The sequence below is a fragment of the Muscardinus avellanarius genome, assembly GCF_963383645.1.
Source record: "Muscardinus avellanarius genome assembly, chromosome: 15".
NCBI classification, from domain to species: domain Eukaryota; kingdom Metazoa; phylum Chordata; class Mammalia; order Rodentia; family Gliridae; genus Muscardinus; species Muscardinus avellanarius.
In genome coordinates this window covers 22806558-22827593 of record NC_137801.1, presented here as the reverse complement: position 1 = coordinate 22827593, position 21036 = coordinate 22806558, and the positions used below count along the sequence as shown (strand labels likewise).

At 49.7% G+C, this 21036-nt stretch overlaps 1 protein-coding gene across 1 annotated transcript in view; it reads right to left on the bottom strand.

Moving 5' to 3' along the window:
• Nucleotides 1-21036, bottom strand: part of LOC308273937 (phospholipase B1, membrane-associated-like) — a gene marked incomplete at both ends in the record, with an annotated part of 150002 nt that overhangs the window by 43911 nt on the left and 85055 nt on the right. Inside the window, 17 exons of the mRNA XM_080711344.1 lie at nucleotides 232-312; nucleotides 704-755; nucleotides 2136-2244; nucleotides 2777-2820; nucleotides 8115-8188; nucleotides 9047-9105; nucleotides 9914-9974; nucleotides 10683-10721; nucleotides 11753-11824; nucleotides 11926-12021; nucleotides 12118-12222; nucleotides 12738-12817; nucleotides 13330-13399; nucleotides 15101-15182; nucleotides 17804-17904; nucleotides 18199-18264; nucleotides 19888-19968. Coding sequence (XP_080567470.1) covers nucleotides 232-312; nucleotides 704-755; nucleotides 2136-2244; nucleotides 2777-2820; nucleotides 8115-8188; nucleotides 9047-9105; nucleotides 9914-9974; nucleotides 10683-10721; nucleotides 11753-11824; nucleotides 11926-12021; nucleotides 12118-12222; nucleotides 12738-12817; nucleotides 13330-13399; nucleotides 15101-15182; nucleotides 17804-17904; nucleotides 18199-18264; nucleotides 19888-19968 — 1272 coding nt within the window. The remainder of the gene's footprint in view (nucleotides 1-231; nucleotides 313-703; nucleotides 756-2135; nucleotides 2245-2776; nucleotides 2821-8114; nucleotides 8189-9046; nucleotides 9106-9913; nucleotides 9975-10682; nucleotides 10722-11752; nucleotides 11825-11925; nucleotides 12022-12117; nucleotides 12223-12737; nucleotides 12818-13329; nucleotides 13400-15100; nucleotides 15183-17803; nucleotides 17905-18198; nucleotides 18265-19887; nucleotides 19969-21036) is intronic.

Genomic DNA, 21036 nt, shown 5'->3' with positions numbered 1-21036 from the left:
AGATAGAGGAGATGCACCATGCATCTTCCACCTGACCACCTAGGGTGTAAAGATGGCTCCAGGAAGGGGCTGTGGGTTACGGAGAGTACGTGTGCGCGTGCGCGTGAGCGCATGCACACAAGCATGTGCCTGGATAGTCCTAGGGTGGGTTCTAGGGGTTCTCCTTAGAGGATTTCCATGGCCTACTGGTCACTGTAGGATCAAGGAGCAGGCCTGCCCCTGCCCCATTACCGAATCCGTGCAGTGGTCACATAAATCACTGGCTCCGATCTGCACTGTGATGACCTTCCAGTCTTCACGGAAATTGACTCTCTACGCAGAGTAAGGAAAACATTTGATGATTTTCCAGAAACAAAGAAGTGAAAATATCACAGCTCTAGGAAATCCACTCAACCCATTTGTGATTTCTTTGCCCGCTTGAAATAATAGGACCAGAATCTCAGAGGTGAAGGAATTTTAGAGGTTTAATGGTAGATCACAGATTTGTGCATCGGGAGGAACTATCAAGGTCTCTGTGACCAGCGACAGTCATTTCCCCATTGATGTAACGTCCTCTAGAGAGCACAGGACAGGGAACCTCCCTGCCTCTGCTCGGATGCCTCTGGTGAGAGGGGCTCACTGCTTTTCATGACAGGTTATTCTGTTTGGGGACTTTAGTGGGGGAGAAAATTAATGTTTATAAATAACCATAAATTGGACTTACCTGATCATCTCTCATCCTCTGCACCAGAATCTGGACTTGGCTCGCAAGTTCCCTGAGAAAGAGAAAATCAGTTCTTTTGTCCTGGACCAATGACTGTGTGTGTGTGTGTGTGTGTGTGTGTGTGTGTGTGTGTGTGTATATATATATATATATATATATATATATATATATATATATATATATATATATATATATATTGTCCTCCTAAGAGGCCTAGAGGTTTCCTGATATCATCCTCACTGCATGAGCTGGCAGAGACCCTGAGGCTCAGAGACCAGAAGCTACTTGCCTCTTCTAGAGAGTTATTCCAACAACCTTTTGAAAGGCCAATGATGTGTTTTTCCTAAAGGTGTAGTCAGAGTTACTTCCAATAACTCTCATGCTCATGATCTTCTTTCTAGGGCTTGACATGCAAATGTCCTCTAGAATCACATGATAAGAAACCATTCATCTCTTTTGAAAGACTGCTATAGATCCTGCAATTAGACCTATAAACATCTTGGCATGCTTTCTCTTCCCCGACTGCCAGGAAGCTGAGAGTTTGATGCTCACTCCTAATAACTATAAAAATGCTCACGCTGACACAGCTGCTTTCTCTTTGTTTCCCCCAGTAGCTGTGCGTTTTCCTCTCCTATTAAGTCTATGTTATGCTATTCTTGTGAACCTATCTAGATGCTTGTTCTAGAAAGAGGCGGAGAGAAGGTACATATTCTGTATGTGCCTAAGTTTCTAAGTCATGGGGGGAATAGGATTCAGGCATTTGAGTCTCTCTTTTATCAGCCCTAAGTGACAGATCACAGCATGTGACCTCCTGGGACACAGTGGTGGGACTGTCTGTCCTAAGCAGTTCCTATTACCAGGAGGAGCCTCCCCAGGCTGGCTGGGCATGTCTGGGGGCCACGCCCAACACCCAGGGAGTGTGGCAGAGGCTCTAATGGCTGAGTCAGAAGCTGCCAGGGGCAGGATCCCCAGGCTTCTGGGGCCTCCAGGAGCTGGGTGAAGGCCCCGTTTAGAGACCATCCCACAAGGCCCAGCAGCTCTTCTGCGTCAGCAGCCCCTGGGCATCTCCACTTTCTGAGGGAGAGGACATATTGCTTAGAGGCCTCCCGGACTGGATGTTTTGGGGAATTGCCACTCACAAGGCTCTGAAGAGAGCAGACCTCTCTAGCATCATTAGGCCAGGGTAAGTTGTAAAAGTGGCTAAGTTGGCCAGTTAGTCCAGTTCTTAGAAGATGCTGCACAGGAAAGCCAGGCCAGGATCTGGGCGAGCGTTGCAGGAGCGCTTCCCAAGGCCGCAGCCCTCTAGCCTCCTTGCTATGGCTACAGGATGAGTGGCCCGGGCCTCTGAAATCAGTTGTTGCTGAAGAGATGAGCATTGTGATCTCGGGGAGACCATGTGCCTCGACGCCCACTTTGACCCCCAGTGCCGTACCCAGCCTTTGCTCCAGGAACAGCCAGGTTGAGGAAGGCATTTGTGTCGTTGGCATCTCCGGTGCCCACCGAGTAGCCTATGAGGTTTCTGTTAAACTCCCGGAGGATATCTGGAAGAGGAAGGTGGGCAGGGCACAGAGAGCTCAGGCCAGGAGGTCTCTTCTTGCCTAGAGCCCTCACCACGGGCTGTATCATCACCCTCACATTTCCTGGGGATGGGCAGGGAGGTTGTGAGTGCCCCATAGAAGCGGGGGCCCCTCTGAGATGAAACGCTTGGGTGACAGATGAAATGCCTGGGTGACAGGGGGACCACGGCAGCAAGAGCGCCTCACTTGAAAAGTATTTTTATGCAACTCATGGCGCAGTGAAGGGTTTCTGTCTGCTGGGCCATATGAAAAAATACTAAGGCTCATGTGTGGTAGCTTGCCCTAGGTCACCCTAGAGGCACATGGAGGGTCAGGCTTGGACCCAGGTCTCTAAGCTCCAAATCCAGTGCTCATTCCACTCCCTCCAGCTGCCTGTCTACGGCTTCCGCACCCACCTGCTTGAATGGTGCCCCAGAGGGAGATGCCATTCCTCCCTTTCTTGGCTGGGAGGCACATGGAATGAGGGGACACATTCTAGCCCTTGGGAGTTACTTACTAGGTAAGGTGGTCACGTTGTCCAGGGAACCATCCCCGCCTGAACTGCAGGAGGTGAGAAGCCAGTGATGCAGAGACTGAGTTAATGCACAAGCTTTGCAAAAGAGGCGCCCGCCCCTCTGTGCCCATCAGCACCTGCTAGGTGTACCAGACGCATCTCTGTATTTAAGCCATCCTGAGAGAACCTTAAATTCACCAGTGGGTTGGTTTCCCTCTAAATCCAGGACTAGAAGGCAAGAGAGTTGTTTCTTTTCACCAACACAGGAGGGAGAGCCTTTAGTGCGGGGTATACCATGGGTCCTGTGGGGACTAGATTCCCTGCATGAGTTCTCGCTCCTCTCCCAAAAGCTTGTGAGGTAGACGTGCCTGCCTCCACTGGACAGAGTAGAAAACAGAGGCGCGCAGAGGTTAGCTAAGTTCCTAAAGGTAACTAGAACCCAGCCTGAGCTGGAAACCTTTAGAACACAGATAAGCTCTTCTCTGCCCAGTGTCAGGTAAATTCCACTGGGAGGTTCAGAGGATGACCTCCCTCTGCCCCATCAAATTTCTTCTAACTTCAAGACATGCTCTAAAAGAGTTCATTCACTTTCACGTGCTTAAGTTGAGCACAACATGCAAGAGGCAAGAAGTATTTCTTTCCTTTCTTTTTTTTATGGTACTGGGGGTGGAACCCAGGGGCTTTTCTATCTCCAGGCTACACTCCCAGACTACACTATACTTTATTTGGAAACAGGGTCTCATTAAGTTGCTAAGAGCCTCACTAAGTAGCTGAGGCTGGCTTCGAACCTGTGCAATCCTCCTCTCTCAGCCTCCCAAGCGCTGGAATTACAAGCATGCGCCGCCCGGAAGTCTTTCTATTGACTAAAACTGCTCAATGTGCAGAGTATCTTCAGTTTATTTATTGTTATTTTTCTTTTGTGCCTCTTTTCTCCACCCCAGCATTGTTATTCCAGGCCAGTAAATTTTAAGAGCACAGCCTTACAGCCTTAGGGTCCAGCCCACCAGTAGAGACTTCTAAAGGACAGGCTGGAAATCAACCAATCATAGCTGTTTTTAATTCAAGAAATGCTTGGAATGAAGCTGACTCTTCCTCATATTAGGCTGGCCACAGTCTCAGCAAGCACCCAGGGGAGAGGGGAGGGGGACAGACATGAAGTAAGCTCTGCCCTACTGCTGCCCTCAGGCCTCTCTCCCCCTTCCCATAAGCTGCCTGAACCTAGGTTGACCAGTGCTTGCCCATTTGTTAGTGCTTCTGGTTCTTCTACAACGGTGCAAAAGTTCCTGATCCTTCTTTGTTTGGACCAAAGGCAATGAAACAGAACATCTTACATTTGAAAGGAAATTAGAAATCCATACATTCCCTCCAATCTTTTTTTTTTCCTTGTGGTACTCGGGATAGAATCCAGGGGCCTTCTAACCCCGAGCTATACCCCCAGCCCTATTTTTTTATTCTTTATTTGGAATCAAGGTCTCACTAAGTTTTGGAGAGCCTCACTAAGTCACTGAGGCTGTCTGCGAACTGCGATCCTTCTGTCTCAGCTCCCAAGCACTGGGATTACAAGCGTGAGCCATCATGCCCAGCTCCAATCACTACGTTCTAACTCTGCCCCCCTTTCCCTTCAATAAACATACATAAACAGAGAAACAGACACAGACACAAAACACACTGAGAACGTTCTACTATAATTCTAGTTTAAAGGCGTCTTGCTGCTGAAACAAGTGCGGTGGGCAGACCAAGGTCAAAGGCTAAGAAAACCTCTCCCGGATGCCATTCTAGAGTAAAAATGTCTACGAGGAGAAAAGACAGCTATCCAAATAAATATGGAGAAGAGCTATTCAAGTCGCCATTTCGATCAGAACTACAACAGGAAATGGATCCTGTCAAATAGCTCGTCTTCCTTAGACCATTCAGGGATAGAATTTATATGACGCGGTAACCTCGATGGCTGGGCTCTGCTCATCTGCTCTCACCACAGGGAGTAGAGGAGATGCTCAATAATGTTTACTGAAGAAGCTCCAGTAACTAGATTGAACTCTTAACAACAACAAAAAAAGAAATGCACTTTTTGGTAAATACATTTTATTTTGGTCCATTGACCAATCTCAAACAAGTCAGCAGAGAAGCCCTTCTCTAAAGACCTCCAGCCTGGTGAGCTAGGTAAAGCTGGAACTGTCCCCTGGTGTATGACTCCCAAGGTTCAAGGGGCCTTGGAAATATACACAGCCAAACGCCCTCTGCTGGTCCTGCTCATGGCCACCCTTCCCCAAGAATCCAGGGTCCACTTCTCAGCTAACTACGTAAGGCCCACTCTTTCCCCTCTGTGTCCCTGGTAGAAGAGAGGCAGGCTGCACTCCTAATTTACCTGGAATTATTAGTTACATACTATTTCCCTTCTAGAAGCTACCATGGCTCAAAAAACTTTTTTTCTTTTTCTTTTTTTTTCTTTTTTTTTCTTTCTTTTTTTTGGTGGTACTGGGGGTGGAACCCAGAGGCTTTTCCACCTCTGGGCTATACTCCCAGACCTATTTTTAATATATATTTTATTTGGAAACAGGGTCTCACTAAGTTGCTGAGAGCTTCACTAAGTAGCTGAGGCTGGCTTCAAACCTGTGTAATCCTCCTGTCTCAGCCTGCCAAGCACAGGAATTACAAGTGTGTGCCACCACTCCCAGCATAAAAATTAGCTTTTTTTTTAGATCAATCTATTACATAAGTCTTTCCCAGGGAATGTCCTTAGGTATTACAAATGTAGAAAAAATTCTGGGATTAAGAGAAATGCTGGGTTAAACAAAACTTCTATTTTTTTTTTTTAGCAGAGTTTCTCAGAGCCTTTAATATGTTAACAGGCATGTGGCTTCCCCAGAGAAAGGCTTTAGTAGATTATAATTCCCCCAAAGCACAAGATTTTCCCCTCTAGGATGGAGTCAATGTTACATGGAACACACATTGATAAACACTTAGTCTACCGTGAGTGAAACTCTCCGGCTCTGACCTGAAGCTTCCATCTTTAACACAGGTGCACTGGGCAGATCTCTGAAACACTTAGGACAAATAAGGCTAAGCAAGTCCTAAGGGTCCTAAGGGGTCCGTGTTCAATAGCAGCCATCAAACATGGGGCATCAACATCGAACAAGAGAATGCAGGCCTGTCACTAGTAGGAAGAAACAGGACAATGGCAGGATTTTCCCATAGCTTCCGAGAGCAACTTTTAGCAGAAAATTGTATTTGCATCAGAATCCTGGGGGCCCAGCTAGTTGAACTGTCTGAAGTTAGATCGATTGCCTCGTTTCTGCAGGCTGCTCCCCCGGGTGTGGCTCACCAACCTGTTGTATGATTCACCGGCTTCGTTTTCTTTTCTTTTCTTTTTTCTTTTCTTCTTCTTCTTTTTTTTTTTTTTTGTGGTACTGGGGTTCCTGGAAGCCCTTCTACCTCCAAGCTACACTCCCAGACCTATTTTTACATTTTTATTTGGAAACAGGGTTTCCTAAGCCAGCGCACGCGGCTGGCTTTGAACCTGCGCGATCCTCCTGTATCTCCCTCCCAAGCGCGTGCGCCACCACGCCCGGCTACCGGCTTCATTTTCTAAGTCCTCAGGACATGAAGTGAGGCCACTGCTGTCTCTGAGACCAGGTACAGCGGCTACAACCCCATTTGTTTTCAGTATTACAGCCAGCCCTGCTTGAGCCTGTTCTCGCCTGTCTATTTGTCTCTTTCTTTCTCCACTAAGGTTTTACCTTGTCTCATGCAGCCTCTTAGAAACCACCAACCTGGCTGAGCACACATGGAAATTCGGGGACCTCTGACTGGGAGGCACTGACCTCAGCTTTGGGAAGAAGAGGCCCTGCCCTCCTGCTAAGGACACACTGGGGCCTCCCTGCAGGTGGCTACCAGCTGTGCCATGATACCTCTCTCCTGCCCTGGAAACCCTTCTCTGTGGGACTCTCCTCAGCTCTGACTGCAGCAGGGTCACAGTCCTGGTCACCTGCCTCCTCACTCTCCTTGGGGCAGACATTTCACAGGAATTCACCCTGAGGAAGGGAGGCAGCAGGCATGTTCACGTGGGGCCGCTGTTCTCAGCGCTCTGCCCTCTTGTGGCTGTATTTGGTCCAGAAAATTCTGAGCCTTTTGCCTATTACTTGCAAGCATACACAGCACAAACTTTATTAGCTAAGAGAGAAACTTTAGAATCCCTATACCCAGTGCTCATGGACGCCCTGTGCTCGTCTACTGTGTCTGAGATGTTTTGTCTCACCCCATCCTTATCCAATGGCAAATTGTTCAAGACACACTGGGCACCACCTTCTCCAGGAAACCTTCACTTCTCTGCTGACAGGGGAACTATTCTCTCTTCTCTAGTCCTCTATCACTAGAGTATCTTTCATTTTTTAATTTATTTAAAAATTTTTGTACTAGGATTTGAACCCAGGGACATTCTACCTCTGAGCCATAGCACCAGCCTTTTTAAAATTTTGAAACAGTGTCTTCATTAAGCTGCCAAGGCTAGCCTCAAACCTGTGATCCTCCTCCCAGGTACTGGGATTATAGGAATGTGCCACAGTGCCTATCATATTTAAAAAAAAAGTTTTTGTTGTGGTACTGGGCATTGAACCCAGGAGCATTCTGTCTCTGAGCTACACCTCCAGCCCTTTCTATTTTTTACTTTTGAAACAGAGTCTTACTCACTAAGTTAACACAATGGCCTTGACTCTACAATCCTCTTGTCTCAGGCTCCCAAGTATTGGGGTTGCAGGCTTGTGCCTCTGGGTCTGGTGGCATCTGTTATTTTCAAAGGGCAGATCTGGGCTTCTGCCTTACATCCAGCAGCCTCACCCATCCACCTCCCTCCTAATGCTGTGCCCATACGTAGGCAGGTTCGGGTTGTGACACTGTCTCAGGTTTTTCCTCCTGAAGCGTGTGCGGGTTTGGAAAGTTTTGTATACAGATGTTTATGTAAATATACATAAAGGCAGAGGTGTGACTGAAGAATGACATGAACAAACACATAGAGACGCAGGAACATCGACATGGGCGCATATACATGCAAGCTGGTGGGGAGGGGCTCAGGGGTTGGTGCTTTTCGTGTACATTTCCAAATGCATTTGCTGACCCAGGAGTCTGATAAGAACCTTGATTTACATTTTCTGCATAATTTAAAAATAAAAAGATTATCAGCAGCAAAATACTGTCTCCATCCATCATATGTTCACATGTTACAGAAATATATAGGTCATCCTCTGAAAGCCCTTTCCAGGCCTACTCCTTGTCTGGGGGAATTGTGCATTTATGAGTCAAATCCCACTCAACTTCTGGAGATGAAAAGGTCAAGGGTTACCTTTACCTGAATGACAGTCCCCGGTACTGAGTAAAGATATCAAAATGATTGCCTGGTCTGGAGCCAATTCCATTGCCGGCCTTTGAGAACACACCAAAACACAGAGGAAAAGCAAGTCAGAGGAGAGGGAGGCTGTGAACACGCAGTGCTTCCAAGACGTGGTTCCCGGGGCTCTTGTCACAGCTGGAGCAAAGCAAGAGATGGAGCCAGGACACGCAGGCTGGCGTCTCCCACCTCCCTCCTGGCTCCCTGCCTTCCCTGACCTTGACATCTCTTCCTGGACGCTTGTGATCCAGGCCAATTTGGATTATAGTTGTAAAGACTATTTTGAAGTCTCACATGCTTTACAAATCCAGTTCTTTACGAGTGGGAAGGAGGAGCTTGTGGATTTGCCACTGCATGGAGAGATGCCTCATCATCTCTCATTTCTCTGCTTCCCCTGCAGGACCCTGGGTAAGGCCTTGGCGGAGCCCTAGGCTTGCTCCCAGGAAGCCACCAGAGCCCAGTTGCCGGGAAGGCGAGCAGAGCGTCTCCCGCCTCTGAGGCCTCCAGGCTGCTTTCTGTGCCCACACAAAGAAGCAACAGATGTGGGCGTCTGAGCCAACCTTAAAGCAAAATCCAAAGAAAAAAGAGCACCCACACTGGCAGGGAGAATTTTAAGTCAAAAGAATATATTTTTGCCTATGTTTAAAAAGTGCTGCTGATGTGTTCAAAACCTCCGCTGACACATTTCAGCGCACTCCTGAAAAAGATTTCCCCTCCACACCTGCTTCAGAGAGTAGTCAGAGATCTAAGTACAGTCACTGTCTTGGACTGACAGGGCCAGGACAGAGGGGCAAGAGAGGTCAGAGGGCAGGAGAGCAGGTCCTGGTGTCAGGAGGGCTGGGACCCAAGTGGCCCAGCCACGCCCAACCCGCCCTGGGCCCAAGGGTCCTTACAATGAGAGTATCCCCCAGAGCGGCCACCACCTGGATATCTGCGGGCCTCAGGGCATGCACTGGAAAGACAAGTGGACACGCTTGAGATTGCGGGAAAGCAGCTGCGGTCAGTGTAGCACTTTGTGCTTTAAGCGACACCGGAAATTCCACCTGCCTGTAGGTTTTGACTGCAGTTTTGACCAGTTGTCTCTGCTGCCGTGAATGGAAGCAGAGTTTATGCGAGCAGTTTCCCAAACAACCTAGCCCTGGTCCTATGTCAGGGGGTGAAGAAAGGAGAGAGAAGCGGAAAGAAGGAAGGAAGGAGGAAGGAAGGGAGGCAGGCCGGCCGGCCGGCCATGGTAGGATCTGAGCACTTTAGTGAGAGGCAGGCTGCGGCCTGCGCACACACCAGACAGGCACTGGGCCAGAGAGATGAGGGGCAGGGCTTGATGTGCGGCCCATTTTGAGCTGGGATCTAGAATCTTGAGGAATAATCACGGGGGGCCTCTCCCTGCCCCCAAGTCTCTTCTGAAGCGCTCAGGGAATCTTCCAGGCCGGGCTGCAGCAGCAACCACAAGCCTCGGGCCACAGGTTCACTGAGGTAGCCTTCTCGTGGCACTCCCTGACCCCCTCCCACCTAGGAGCTTCATTGCAGAACAAGATGGAGCTCACGGGGCTCCTCCATCTGCGCCGCTCCAAGAGGCTGAGGCCAGACAGCAGCACGGGACCCCTGGTGTGACACTCCGGGAGGGGGCAAAGCAGACCCTCGCCCCAGCCTGGAAGCAAGCGTTAGTCATACAGTGCAGGGAGCTTATGAAGGCGGTCAGGCTGCTCGCTGTGCAAGTCCTTGTGGAGGGGCCCTGGGTCCTGGGATGTCATGGGGCTTACCTGAAGTGGGGGGCGAAGGAGAAGGGCTTCTTTCCCGGCATGGCAGCCAGGTCGCGTGGCCCTAAGGACATACAATGAATCCCAGAATATCAGGGGTCAAACAGGCTTACTGGGCAAAGGCATAACCAGAGGGCTTGTTTTGTTGAGTATGTATGTGGTACTGGGGATTGAACCAAGGAACATTCTACCTGAGTTACACGCCCAGGGCTATTTTTTATGCTTCATTTTGAAACAAGGTCTAAGATGCAAAGGGCTTTATTAAGTAGTTGAGGCTGGCTGTGAACCTGCGATCCTACTGTCTCAGCCTCTCAAGTACTGGGATTACAAGCGTGGGCCACCATGCCCAGCTCTGGAGGGCTTTATACAGATTCTTGGGTCCTACACCTGGGCAGGGGCCTCAAATGGGCATCTAAAGAAGGCTGCATAGGTGATTTGAATATCGGCCACATGGAGATCATCTGTCAACCTGGGTCAGACTCTTCCCTCATCCTGGAAGAGTGACCCCAGCCCATACCACCTCCACTCCTGCCAGATGGTGAGGACACGTGTTTTTCCCTGTGTCTTCAGGTGCTGTGGTATAACTGGTTGGATGCCATGCCATGAGCAATGGAGTTTGGTCTGCCCTCCATCCTATCTAAAGGCTGAAGTGGTCTTTATAAGAGTGTGATCCCATCTGGCCACCTGCGGAGCTCTCACCCACTTCCACGCCCACCCGTTGGGCCAGTCCCTACTTGGGGGCTCCCCACTGCACAGCCCAGTGAGCTGATACCTGCAGGTTGTTCTTGTAGGTGCTCAGAAATGGCCAGACCTGTGGGAAGAAGGGATGCATGCTTGCAATGTGTCTGTCTTGCTCTGTTTATCAAACTGTGATAAGTGCCCACCTGGACACACATGCCCTTGGCCTCCCCAGCTCCATCCTCTCAGCCCAGGCCCTCTCAGGCAGGCCAACCACTGGGGGCTTCCTCCCAGGATGCACTGGGGCCTTCTCTGCAATCCAAACCCAACATCAATACAGAATGAATAATTCAGGTGGCTCCCAGGATCATGTAAGCCTTCCCTCCACTGCCCGCCCTATTGGCTGAGGACACTGTGCCACCACCTCTGTCTCCACCCCACCAAAGTGCAGCTCTTCCTGCAAATAAAAATCCCTATCTCCACTTTGCAACCAGGCACATCCCGCCCTGCATCAACCTGGGCTCTTTCCTGCCCAAACAACAAAGGTCCATGCAAGTCCTGGCACAGTTTCCCAGTGTCCAGCTGGGACCCTCCTGGAAACAGAAGGCTTCATAGGGGTAAAAACAGCTTCAAGAATCAATCTGGAAGTTTATGGGTGAAAAGCCCTCTGGTTCTGCTCCCTTCCTGGTTAGTTAGCATCTGCGTTCCTAGCTCCAGCTTCCAGTTCATCACCCTGTCCTTCATCCTCTGTCCAACCAGTAATTATTCTACATCTTGGTTTCTCATCTGCCCCAGATGGTCACGGAGGTGGCTACATGGAGACAGGGTATCCTTCTGTCCCGCCTGCCCTTGAAGCTCTCCCCTGCTCCCAGTCTTCAAAAGGAGAGATGAAAGTGGCCACCACTTTCCTCCTGCCTGCCACAAAGAGTGGTGTCCAGCCAGAGCCCTTGGCCGTGTGGGAAGACAAGGAGTGCTCAACGGCTCTGGGTCAGGGGGCCAGCGTCCCACTAAGTTCAACCAGAGGGGGCATGGTGGGTGGCTGACGTGGAGTATTCCATGGGGTGGGTAGGTGGGCAGAACAGGGACGACATGAACTGAGAAGCAGATGAGAACTGGGAACCTGGAAAGGATGCTGTCCTGAGAGCACCGCGTTTCTTACTCTACCTGGCTGGGACACACGATGTCAATCTTGTTATCAAAATTATGATTTCTTGTCTTCTGGCCCACAGGTTCCAGCTAAACCAAGAAGCAGGGAGATGAGAAGTGGGGAGGAGATGGTTGGTGGGAAGGTCAGGGCACACGCAGGTCAAGGGTGAGGGAGGGGGAGCTGTTCTTACCATGTTTTTCCAGAGGCCTCTGGCTGCATGGGCGTGAGCCTTACGGTGGAAGTGGAAGCAGTCGGGGGCGAAGAAGGAGGTGTCAGGCAAGCCCTCCTGGTCACCGGGCAGAAAAAGAGGCAGTTACAGAGATATGGAGCCCCCGTGGGGCATCTGGGGGCTCCACTGATCCGCGCTGCGTGTTTTCTTTACCGAGGTCCTTGGCAAGTCCATAGTTTCAAAAAATGGCTGCACGACCACTGTAAAATTTTCCCGCGTGTCATATCGTCCACTGTCAATCAGCTGCTGAGTCCAGTTCTGCAGGGGGAAAGGTGGCAGAGCTCAGTCAGCTCTTCCTGCATCTGTTTGGCCCTGGCCCCACCTCTTCTTTGACACAGAAATAAACAGAATCTGGTTGTTGGGTAAAATGAGTCTTCGAAAAATCTCAACTGATCAGGAGGAGCCAGCTAGCTGCTCTTTGATTCTAGCCCTAATCTCACCCGAGGTCCCACTTCTGACGCAACTGCATATATTGATTTAGGCTGTGAAAAAGGAAAGGTGAGAAAAATCCAAGGGTCCCTCTGACCCCCTTTTAAAGCGGTTCAGATTAAAGGCTCAGAGGATGGTATTTGATTAAGCGACATTTTGCATGATCCTTACATTTACTTCTGTCCTACATTCAGAAAATTCAAAGGGCGGTCAGTAACGTTTAATGTGTGCTTTTGTGGCTCGTGCGCAGGATGTGCTTCTTTGAGGCTCTCAGGTCAGTGTAGGAGGGTAACAGAGTGATAACCTCACAGCCTCTGCTTAGGCTCAGTTCTAGATAAACCAACCACCTCCTTCTGGCTCCCACTCTGGTCAAACTCTGCCGAGTTACGGTTCACCAGGGTTTCTAGCATTTGAGGCCAGGACTCTGGCGGGAGAGGGGAATCGGGGCTATAGAGCTGGGAATATGTCACTACAGAAGTCAACCTGCACTTTTAAGGTGAATAGAAGGAGAGCCCCTATTCTAGAGAAGCCTCAGGTCTGACCCCCTGGGCCTGTGTCCTCCAACTGCAGGCAAAGCCTCCAGTGTGGCAGGAGGAAGGGAAGAAGGCGGTCCCCCGGAAGAGGAGAGAAGGTGCTGCGGTGCTAACTAGCTGTGTGACTTGTAGCAAGTGGCTTTCCTCTCTGGACCCGTTTCCTATCTGCAAGTGGAGGATGTTGGGCAAGACCTGGACCATCTCTTAAGCCCCCTCCAAAGCTGCTGATTTCTTGGGGTATCATCCATGGTGGTTCACAGTTGTACAATTGAGAGAAGCATAGTGAGCGCTAAGTGACTGTGGTTATTAATAACAAAGTTTCTCTCTGAGGAGAGTGATGAGGACGGCAGCTTTTGCTGGGAGAAGGTAGGAGTGAGATGATTCTGAGGGTGCGATGGCCTACTGTGGCTGACGTATGAACGTCTCCAGGACATGGTATCTGAGTCTCTGGCTGAGGACAGACCTGGGAACAGCTGGCCAGAAACAGGGAACAGAGGTCCAGGAAGGTAACTGTGTGACTACAATCATGTCTCATCATCTGTTAGAGATGGATTCCAGGACTTCCCATGGATACCAAAATCCATAGATGCTCAAGCCCCTTATATGAAATGGCACAGTATTTGCACATAACCTATCTATGCACATCCTCCATATACTTTAAATCATCTCCCGATTTCTTAGAATACCTAACACAATGTGAATGTTGTGAAAATAATTGTTATACGGTATTGTTTAGGAACAATGCCAATAAAACAATAGCATCAGACCACAACAGCACCAGACAATGTTCAGAACAGAGGCAAGTTTTCTCCTGCTCTGAATATTTTTGATCCGTGGTTGGTCAATCCCATGGACATGAAACCTGCAGACATGGAAGGCCAGCTGTTTCTCCTCTTTCCCTCTTAGGCATCTGAACCCACTTCCCACATCTGGAGACACCACTTTGGAAGAGCAGTCTGCCTCCCATTGGAGAAGCTGGAAGGCAAATGCTAACTTTCTCAACCTCCACATAACTGAGGCTGTCCACCCATGCCCCACCTCAGGTACAGCACACATCTAAGTCAACAAGGGCGGCAACTGTTCCAGTTCCTGGAAGCAGCTGTGACAGTGATGTCAATGATGCCCTTTAGGGACAAAGTCTCTGGCCTCCTGTTGATTCTTATGGCTCAGCTTCTAGAATCCCATGATTCTAATTCCTAGTGGTCTACCTCGGATCCTAGCTCTCTAGTTCTTCCAATATTCTACTTATATATTACATCTGCTTAAATCAGTCACTATCTGCATAAGTTGCTATTGCTTGCTCCCAGGAACCAGCCACGAACAGGGCTGCTCTTATGGCCATAACTTCAGCTGCCTTCCCTGTCTTGGTGCAAGCTGTGGACTTCCTCACCAGAGTAGAAGGCAGTGTGGCTAGGTGTTGGAGACAGGGGATGATGAATAAAGGTTCATTTTTTGAAGTCCTTGACTCCCTCAGCTGGTATGGCTACCTTCAAAAGAACTTATCCAAGCTGCCCATGGACTTTGCAAGGATGAATCCTCTCTGCAAGATGTTTCAATTCTACTCCAAAAGGACATCATGGTCCCCTCCAAGTGACTGGACAGTTGTTTGAGGTGAAACTCAAGACAATCAAGGAGGCCAGGCATCTGGTCGAAGAGTTGGCAGCAAAGTGACTAAAAAGGACAACCTGCAAGATCTTGGCCATCTGAGGACCCTTCTCTGGCACTCCACAGGAACACCTCCCCAGGGAGGCGAAGATGGGGAAATGCATGTCATTTTCAGATCTGTAAGGCCCTTCAGGAAGGGGGTGTTGGAGCATCTGCTTCCTACCCAGGAGTCAGCAACTCAGAGAGTTGGGGTTTGGATCTAGAAAGACCCACACTGAGACTTCTCTCCATGATACACACTTGTCATGACAACTAAACACATTTGTTTTCACGTAAAGACCAGTAATTGGGATTCAGTGAAGCACATCCTATGGTTTGGTTCCATAGCTTCATCCAAATAAGCGGAACCAAAGCCCCTGTAGCCCCTGGGCATCTTTATACCAGCATGCTGGTCAGTGGTCATCGCCCACCCAGTCTGGTCAAATGACCTAGCATCTGTTCATCCTCTGAAAGCAGCAATCCAATCCCAGGGCAGCTCTGTCCGACTGGAGGACCCCTTCTTGGCTCACCTGATAGTTCCTGTTCAATTCGATGAGGGAGTTGAGTGCATTTGAGTTATCATCTAACATTATGACACAGGGACACACAGACCTGCAACAAAACCGAGAAGATGCCCCACCATGATCACCAACTGAATAAATGATGTGCAAATGTTGGCTCAATACTCAGGTTGGCCAACCTGTTGAATGGGCCCAATGAAGCTGAAATGAGTGTCCCTGAGCCGGATTTGTTTTTGAAAATGAAACAGTCCTGACACTGTAGGAGTGACATTTGTGGAGCTGAGCACCTTAGGGCTGTCTGAGGGGAGTGCTGCAGAGGCCTCCTCCTCCTGGATGAGAATTGCAATCACAGCAGCAGTTATCGCCGAAGTACATTGTGTGGTAATTGAGTCAAGCAGCATGATGAGAGCTTTATTTAATCCTCACCACTATTCCAGAAGTGGAAATATCATTATCCCCCCCTTTATAGAAGAGAAAACAGAAGCCTGGAGTAGTTAAGTAACCTTCTCAAAGGCACACAGCCATATAAAGGCTGAATGTGGCAGCAGGTACTTGAGTGAACTCAAGTCTCTCTTGCTCTGAGCTGGAGTTCTTAATTGCTGTATTAAACTGTTTCTGTCCAGTCTGCAGCTCCACCCTGGTGAGCCACTTGGCAAATCTGAGTTTTTGGTACAGGGGAACGAGATGATAAGAGGTCAGGTGGCTCAGAACAGACCAGCACCCAGCAAAGCTCAGCCACTGAGTCAGAACACAGCTAGGAAGGGAGGACAGAGAACCGGAGGGCTGCAGGACAGGGGACCCCGTATCCATCCGACTCTGAAGTTCAGTGCCTTCACTATTTCAGATCTTCAAATAGACCTGGAAAATGACCACCTGAACCTTGAGTTTAAGTCTAAAAAGGCCAGCAGTGATGGGTAACAGCAGACTTTTGGGAGAGCTGCTCTGAGTAGAATAAATAAAATACACTGAACACATGTGGCCTGGTGACTGGGGAGGGCAGAAGCCAGCCGATCAGCCAGCAGTTGAAAAGAGCTCACGTGGAACCAGGGCGTCAATAGCGTGTGTCACTCAGCGGCCACCTGTCTCTGCTCACAGTGCCGATGCCTTCTCCAGGGCACCTGGGCATAGCAGACCGCCCCAGGTGAGGCCTGGCACGGATCTTCAGGGGCTCAGCCAACCTGCCCCTTAATTTCCAAGAACAAGGCTGTCTCTCATGAATGATGCATTCAGCCATTCAGCAAGTGGCCGCCGAGCTCCCTTGCTGTCAAGTGGTGACTCAGTGCCCGGGTGATGGGGAATAATTACCACGAAGTAATTAATAGATAATTACCACGTAATGTGCTCAGGGACAGGGTGGTGGCTTGTACAGAGATACAGAGCTTGGGGGACGGTGTTTGCAGAGCCACTGTGACCTATGTAAATGGTCCAGAGGACTTGCAAGCAGAAACACTGTGGGAAATGGTAGGGCTTCAGTGAGAAGAGCATTGTATTATTATTCCTCCTCCTCCTCCTCCTCCTCCTCCTCCACCTCCTCCTCCTCCTCCTCTTCCTCCTCCTCCTCCTCCTCTTCCTCCTCCCTCTCCTCCTTCCTCTCCTCCTTCTTCTTCTTCTTGCAGTACTGGGGATTGAACTTGAACTCAGGGCATTCTACCTCCAAGCCACACTCCTTTACCCTATTTTTCATTATTTATTTTTTGAAACAGGTCTCACTGAGTTGCAGAGGGCCTCACTAAGTAGCTGAGGCTGTCCACCAACCATCATTCTCCTGTCTCAGCCTCCCAAATGCTGGGATTACAAACGTGAGCCACCACGCCCGGCAGGGCATTGTACTTCTGAAGTGCAACACTAGAAGGGGAGCCATAGCTGTTTGGCTCTGGAGGCTGAGGGGTGAAGACGGCCTCTTAGAGGCATCCTAGGACCAGGGCTTCTGTTCTCTGGGGAAGATGCTACCTCTGGACTCTGCTGAGTCTGAGTTGGCTATCTCCTCCATTAGCAAGTGACAGTAGCTTGTATTTGTGAAAGTCCAGCCTGGAGCATACACACCAGCGAGGCACTATCTGTCCTGAAGACAGGCCTCAAGGAGGGGTGGGGGCACTCTGAATACACCATGAAGTGTGTGTGTGTGTGTGTGTGTGTGTGTGTGTGTGTGTGTGTGCGCGCGCGCGCGCGCATGTGTGAATAGTACTGGGGATTAAACACAGGGCATTCTACCTCCGAGCCACATCCCCAGTCCTTTTTATTTAGTTTTGTTTTTGAAACAGGATCCCATTAAATCACTCAAAGTCTTGTTACATTGTTGAGGCTGTATTCAAACTGTGATTCTCCTGACTCAGCATCCCAAGTGTGAGATTACAGGTGTACTATACCACACCCGGCCGGAATGGGTCTTAACCATACCCTGAGTGTTCCCTGAGCTTTGCCCACACAGCCTGACGCCACTCCTTGTCTTGCTCCTCACTCGCTGGAGGATAGCAGGTGCTGTGTGGCTACCATGGCAACAGATGTAGGGCTGGGTTCCAGAGCACACCCTGAGGAAGGTAGCTGAGGATTTTGCTGGGGTCAGAGCATCCTGGGATGTCCCCCCATGAGACTTTTCAGGTTAAAAAACAAGGTGGTCTTAGCACTCCTCACACCCAGCCCTGGGGATTTTCTAATGAATCTGCTAAGAGTCCACAGCCCTTTCCAGAACAGGGACATAAGTTTCTGTCTGACCTGAGGATATCCTGCGGGCAGCTGATTCTGGTCTCCTTGGACATCTCCCTCAGTTTGATGATCTCAAATGTCGTCACCATGTTCACAAATGCCCGAGGAACCTGTGGAGAACAGACAGTGGCCAAGAAGGTGGCGGGGCCACACCAGGCTCTTCTGTGGCCTGGCCTGGCACATCCTGCTGAAATTCAGAGCCAGGGCTTCCTGTCTGGCTCCAACTACTTCCTTCCTCTTTCCCTTCTCCCTCCCTCTCCCCTCTCTGTGATACCCTTGCACTCAGGCTGCTGGGGTGAGACCTAGGGACCTGCCAGGGGACCTCAGCAGGAAGCAGAGGGCCTCAGGTGAGGTCTGAGGCCCAGGTGGAGCTGCTCAGGGGCCGCACAGCCCCATCGCCGTACCTCAGAGTGGAGGAGGTCCAGGGCCAACCTGATGTTGGCTGTGAAGTTCTGGGGAGAGAAGTGGTCCTGCAGGAAGAGAAGGCGTCATCTAAGCCCCATCCCCCCACATCATCTTCTTACAGACCAGGGCTGTTTTCTCTCTTGGCTCCTCCTCTTCCTGTAGTTCAGAGTGGGCAATATTGAAATAGAGGGATTGTCTTTGGGGCCCCGGCCTCCACCTCAACCCCATAGTCCTCAGGTTTGTGGCCGTGACCTCAGGGAAATCTACTTCTTATGAACTGGACGCAGAGCCTTAGCTAAGGCATGTCTCTCTCCAATACCATTTAAGATGATGGTGTTGAAAGATGGCTTCTGAGATTGCCTACAACCTGACCGGGCTCTGGTCCCATGCCTCTATCTCGTCTTCTTTGGGTCTCATATGTCTGGGATGCTGTATCCTACTAAAGTGTTGTAAAGAAATTTCAGGAGAAGAAGGTCTTGTGAACCCTCCTTCCACCCCAAGCATTAATACACTTTTACTCTTATCTCTTCTGATCTCAATATTTGTGTTTCTAAATGTTTAAAAGCACTGGAACTCTTTCCTTCACTGAATTCTAACCAAGAGTCTTGCTCTATGAAACAGATCAAGCCTTGTCTCTTAGGGGGTTCTGGAAGGAGCCTGTAGTCCCAGCCCCTCCTCTGCCTCAGGTCCCCATGTGTCTTTCACATCACAGCTTGAAAGCCTCTGCCCCTAGGTGACTTTGGTCCAGGAAGATGGACTGTAGGAGGCCAGGGAACAGGGTCATCCCTCTGGGCAGCTCAGAGCCTACTGCAAGATCACCACCCCTCACCTCACTCTGCTGGTCCCCTTTCTGCCTGTCCAGAACACCCATCTTCAATCCCTAGCTGGGGGGGGTGTGTCTCTGGTGCTGTGCTCTGATCACCCAACCCCATGCACACACCAAGTTCCCTGAGCAATTCTGATTTTAGACTCTCGTCTGTGTATACCAACAGAGCTGTACAGTGATGTCTTACCTTGTTATGATGAGTAGCCTGTCTCTCCTCTGGTGAGGAGACAGAGGGGAGGGCAGAGCCTGTGTTTCATTTGCTACCGCTCAGCTCCCAGAACAGTACCCAGCACAGGCATGTGTGTGTGGGCAAGAGACTCAGTGGTCCTGAGAGTTTCTCTGCTCAGAGACACTGGGATTCCGGGAAAAGGTGCAGCAGCACTTGAGTTTCCCTGGGAAACCCAAACTGGGGAAACTTGGGTTCCCCATCAGCCCTGAATGATGTGGCTCTGAACCTTGCTAAATGGCCTCATAGGAAATCAGTTTTCTCTACCAAAGTGGCAGAACAGAAGCGGGGCATGGTCAGGCTGGTGAGTGCCAGAGAAGGAGCTGACTGAGAAGATCTATGAAGATAGGCAAGACTTTTCTAGATCATCATAATGTTATCTTGGCTTCCAGAAAGATATGATCAGGTCCCTGTGTTAGGACACTTCATCAGAATCAGTCTTATGACCAACCCTGCTTGCCCTGATGCATCTCTTCCTAGAGGTGAACGCCCTCTGGGTCTCAGGGTGAATCTCAGGCTGGATCCAAGCCAAACCTCAAGCCAAGTCCCGACCCAGCCACCCTGGTCTGGGAGCCAGTGAGCACCCATGGAAATCCTCCTTGAGGAAGGGTATTGAGCAAAGGGCATGTGACCTACCGGATCATTGCAGGAATTACAGAGATCGTTGCCTCCAATAAACACAGTGATTATCTTCCAGTCCTCCTGGAAACGTATCCTCTGAAATGGACAGGAAACAAACACATCAGCACCCATCCCAGAGTCAAGTCAGGGAAAACACAGTCCTGAACACTGAAAGAGCTGGGTCCTCCCAGCCAGATAATTCAGTAGACATTCACAATTTTAGTTCTGTCGTTTAGGGTCCTGAGATCATCGGTGCTAAATATTGGTATGCATATTTTAAATGAAGTCACTGGACTTTCATACATGTAGCAGACTGTCCTGGTGGATGAGGATGCTCTCAGAGCTTTCTTCATCTTTAGCATGGCAAAGGTGTGTGTGTGTGTGCACGCGCGTGGAAAAGCTGGGACTGGCCCTGGGGAAGGACGTTTTGTTTTGGGATGCTCTAGAAATCTGGAATGTCTTCCATCAAGAGGGACCACTCAGATCCTTCATGAGTCGAAGCTGCCCTGAAGAAGTCAGCTACAGAGCTGGTCAGAACAACGAGTGGCTGCCAAGCACTTGCTCCGAGAAGATCTCTCCACCTTTGGAATCTGCCTCCTTCAAGAGGAATCCTTCTCTGATACCCAGGGAAGTATCAGAAGTCACGGGGCTGGGAGGAAGGGGGCAGCCATACACTTTTCATAAGTGGTGGCCCGAGGGCTTGTGGCTCTCACAGCCTCTTAGGTTGTCCCTGGCTTACAGTTTTGCTTCTCTGATCTGTTTCCAAAACAGGTGGGGGAAGAAAGATGGAGAAGAAAAAAAGCCAGAAAAGTTTGACATTAAGGATAGAAATATTCTGAAATTTCCTGATAATAGACTTTAGAGTACATTTAATTTTATGCAAAACAACAAATCCCAATCCCCCCTCTTCATCCACCTGGGAACAGCTCCAAAACAAAGTCTGCACTATGAACCTGCTTTGGTTTGACGGGTAGATAACCTAACGCTGGTCTTTCCGAGCCCAGCGTTACCATCTCCATGCCCTTCTCTGGCCTCCCAAGCAGAGGGCCCATCCCTTCTTCTGCACCCCTACTCCACCTTACACACAGCGCTCCTTACATGTCAACTTTTATCATTTATATTCATCCCCTTGATCTCTCCTCCTAAGCAATATGAAGGTAGGAC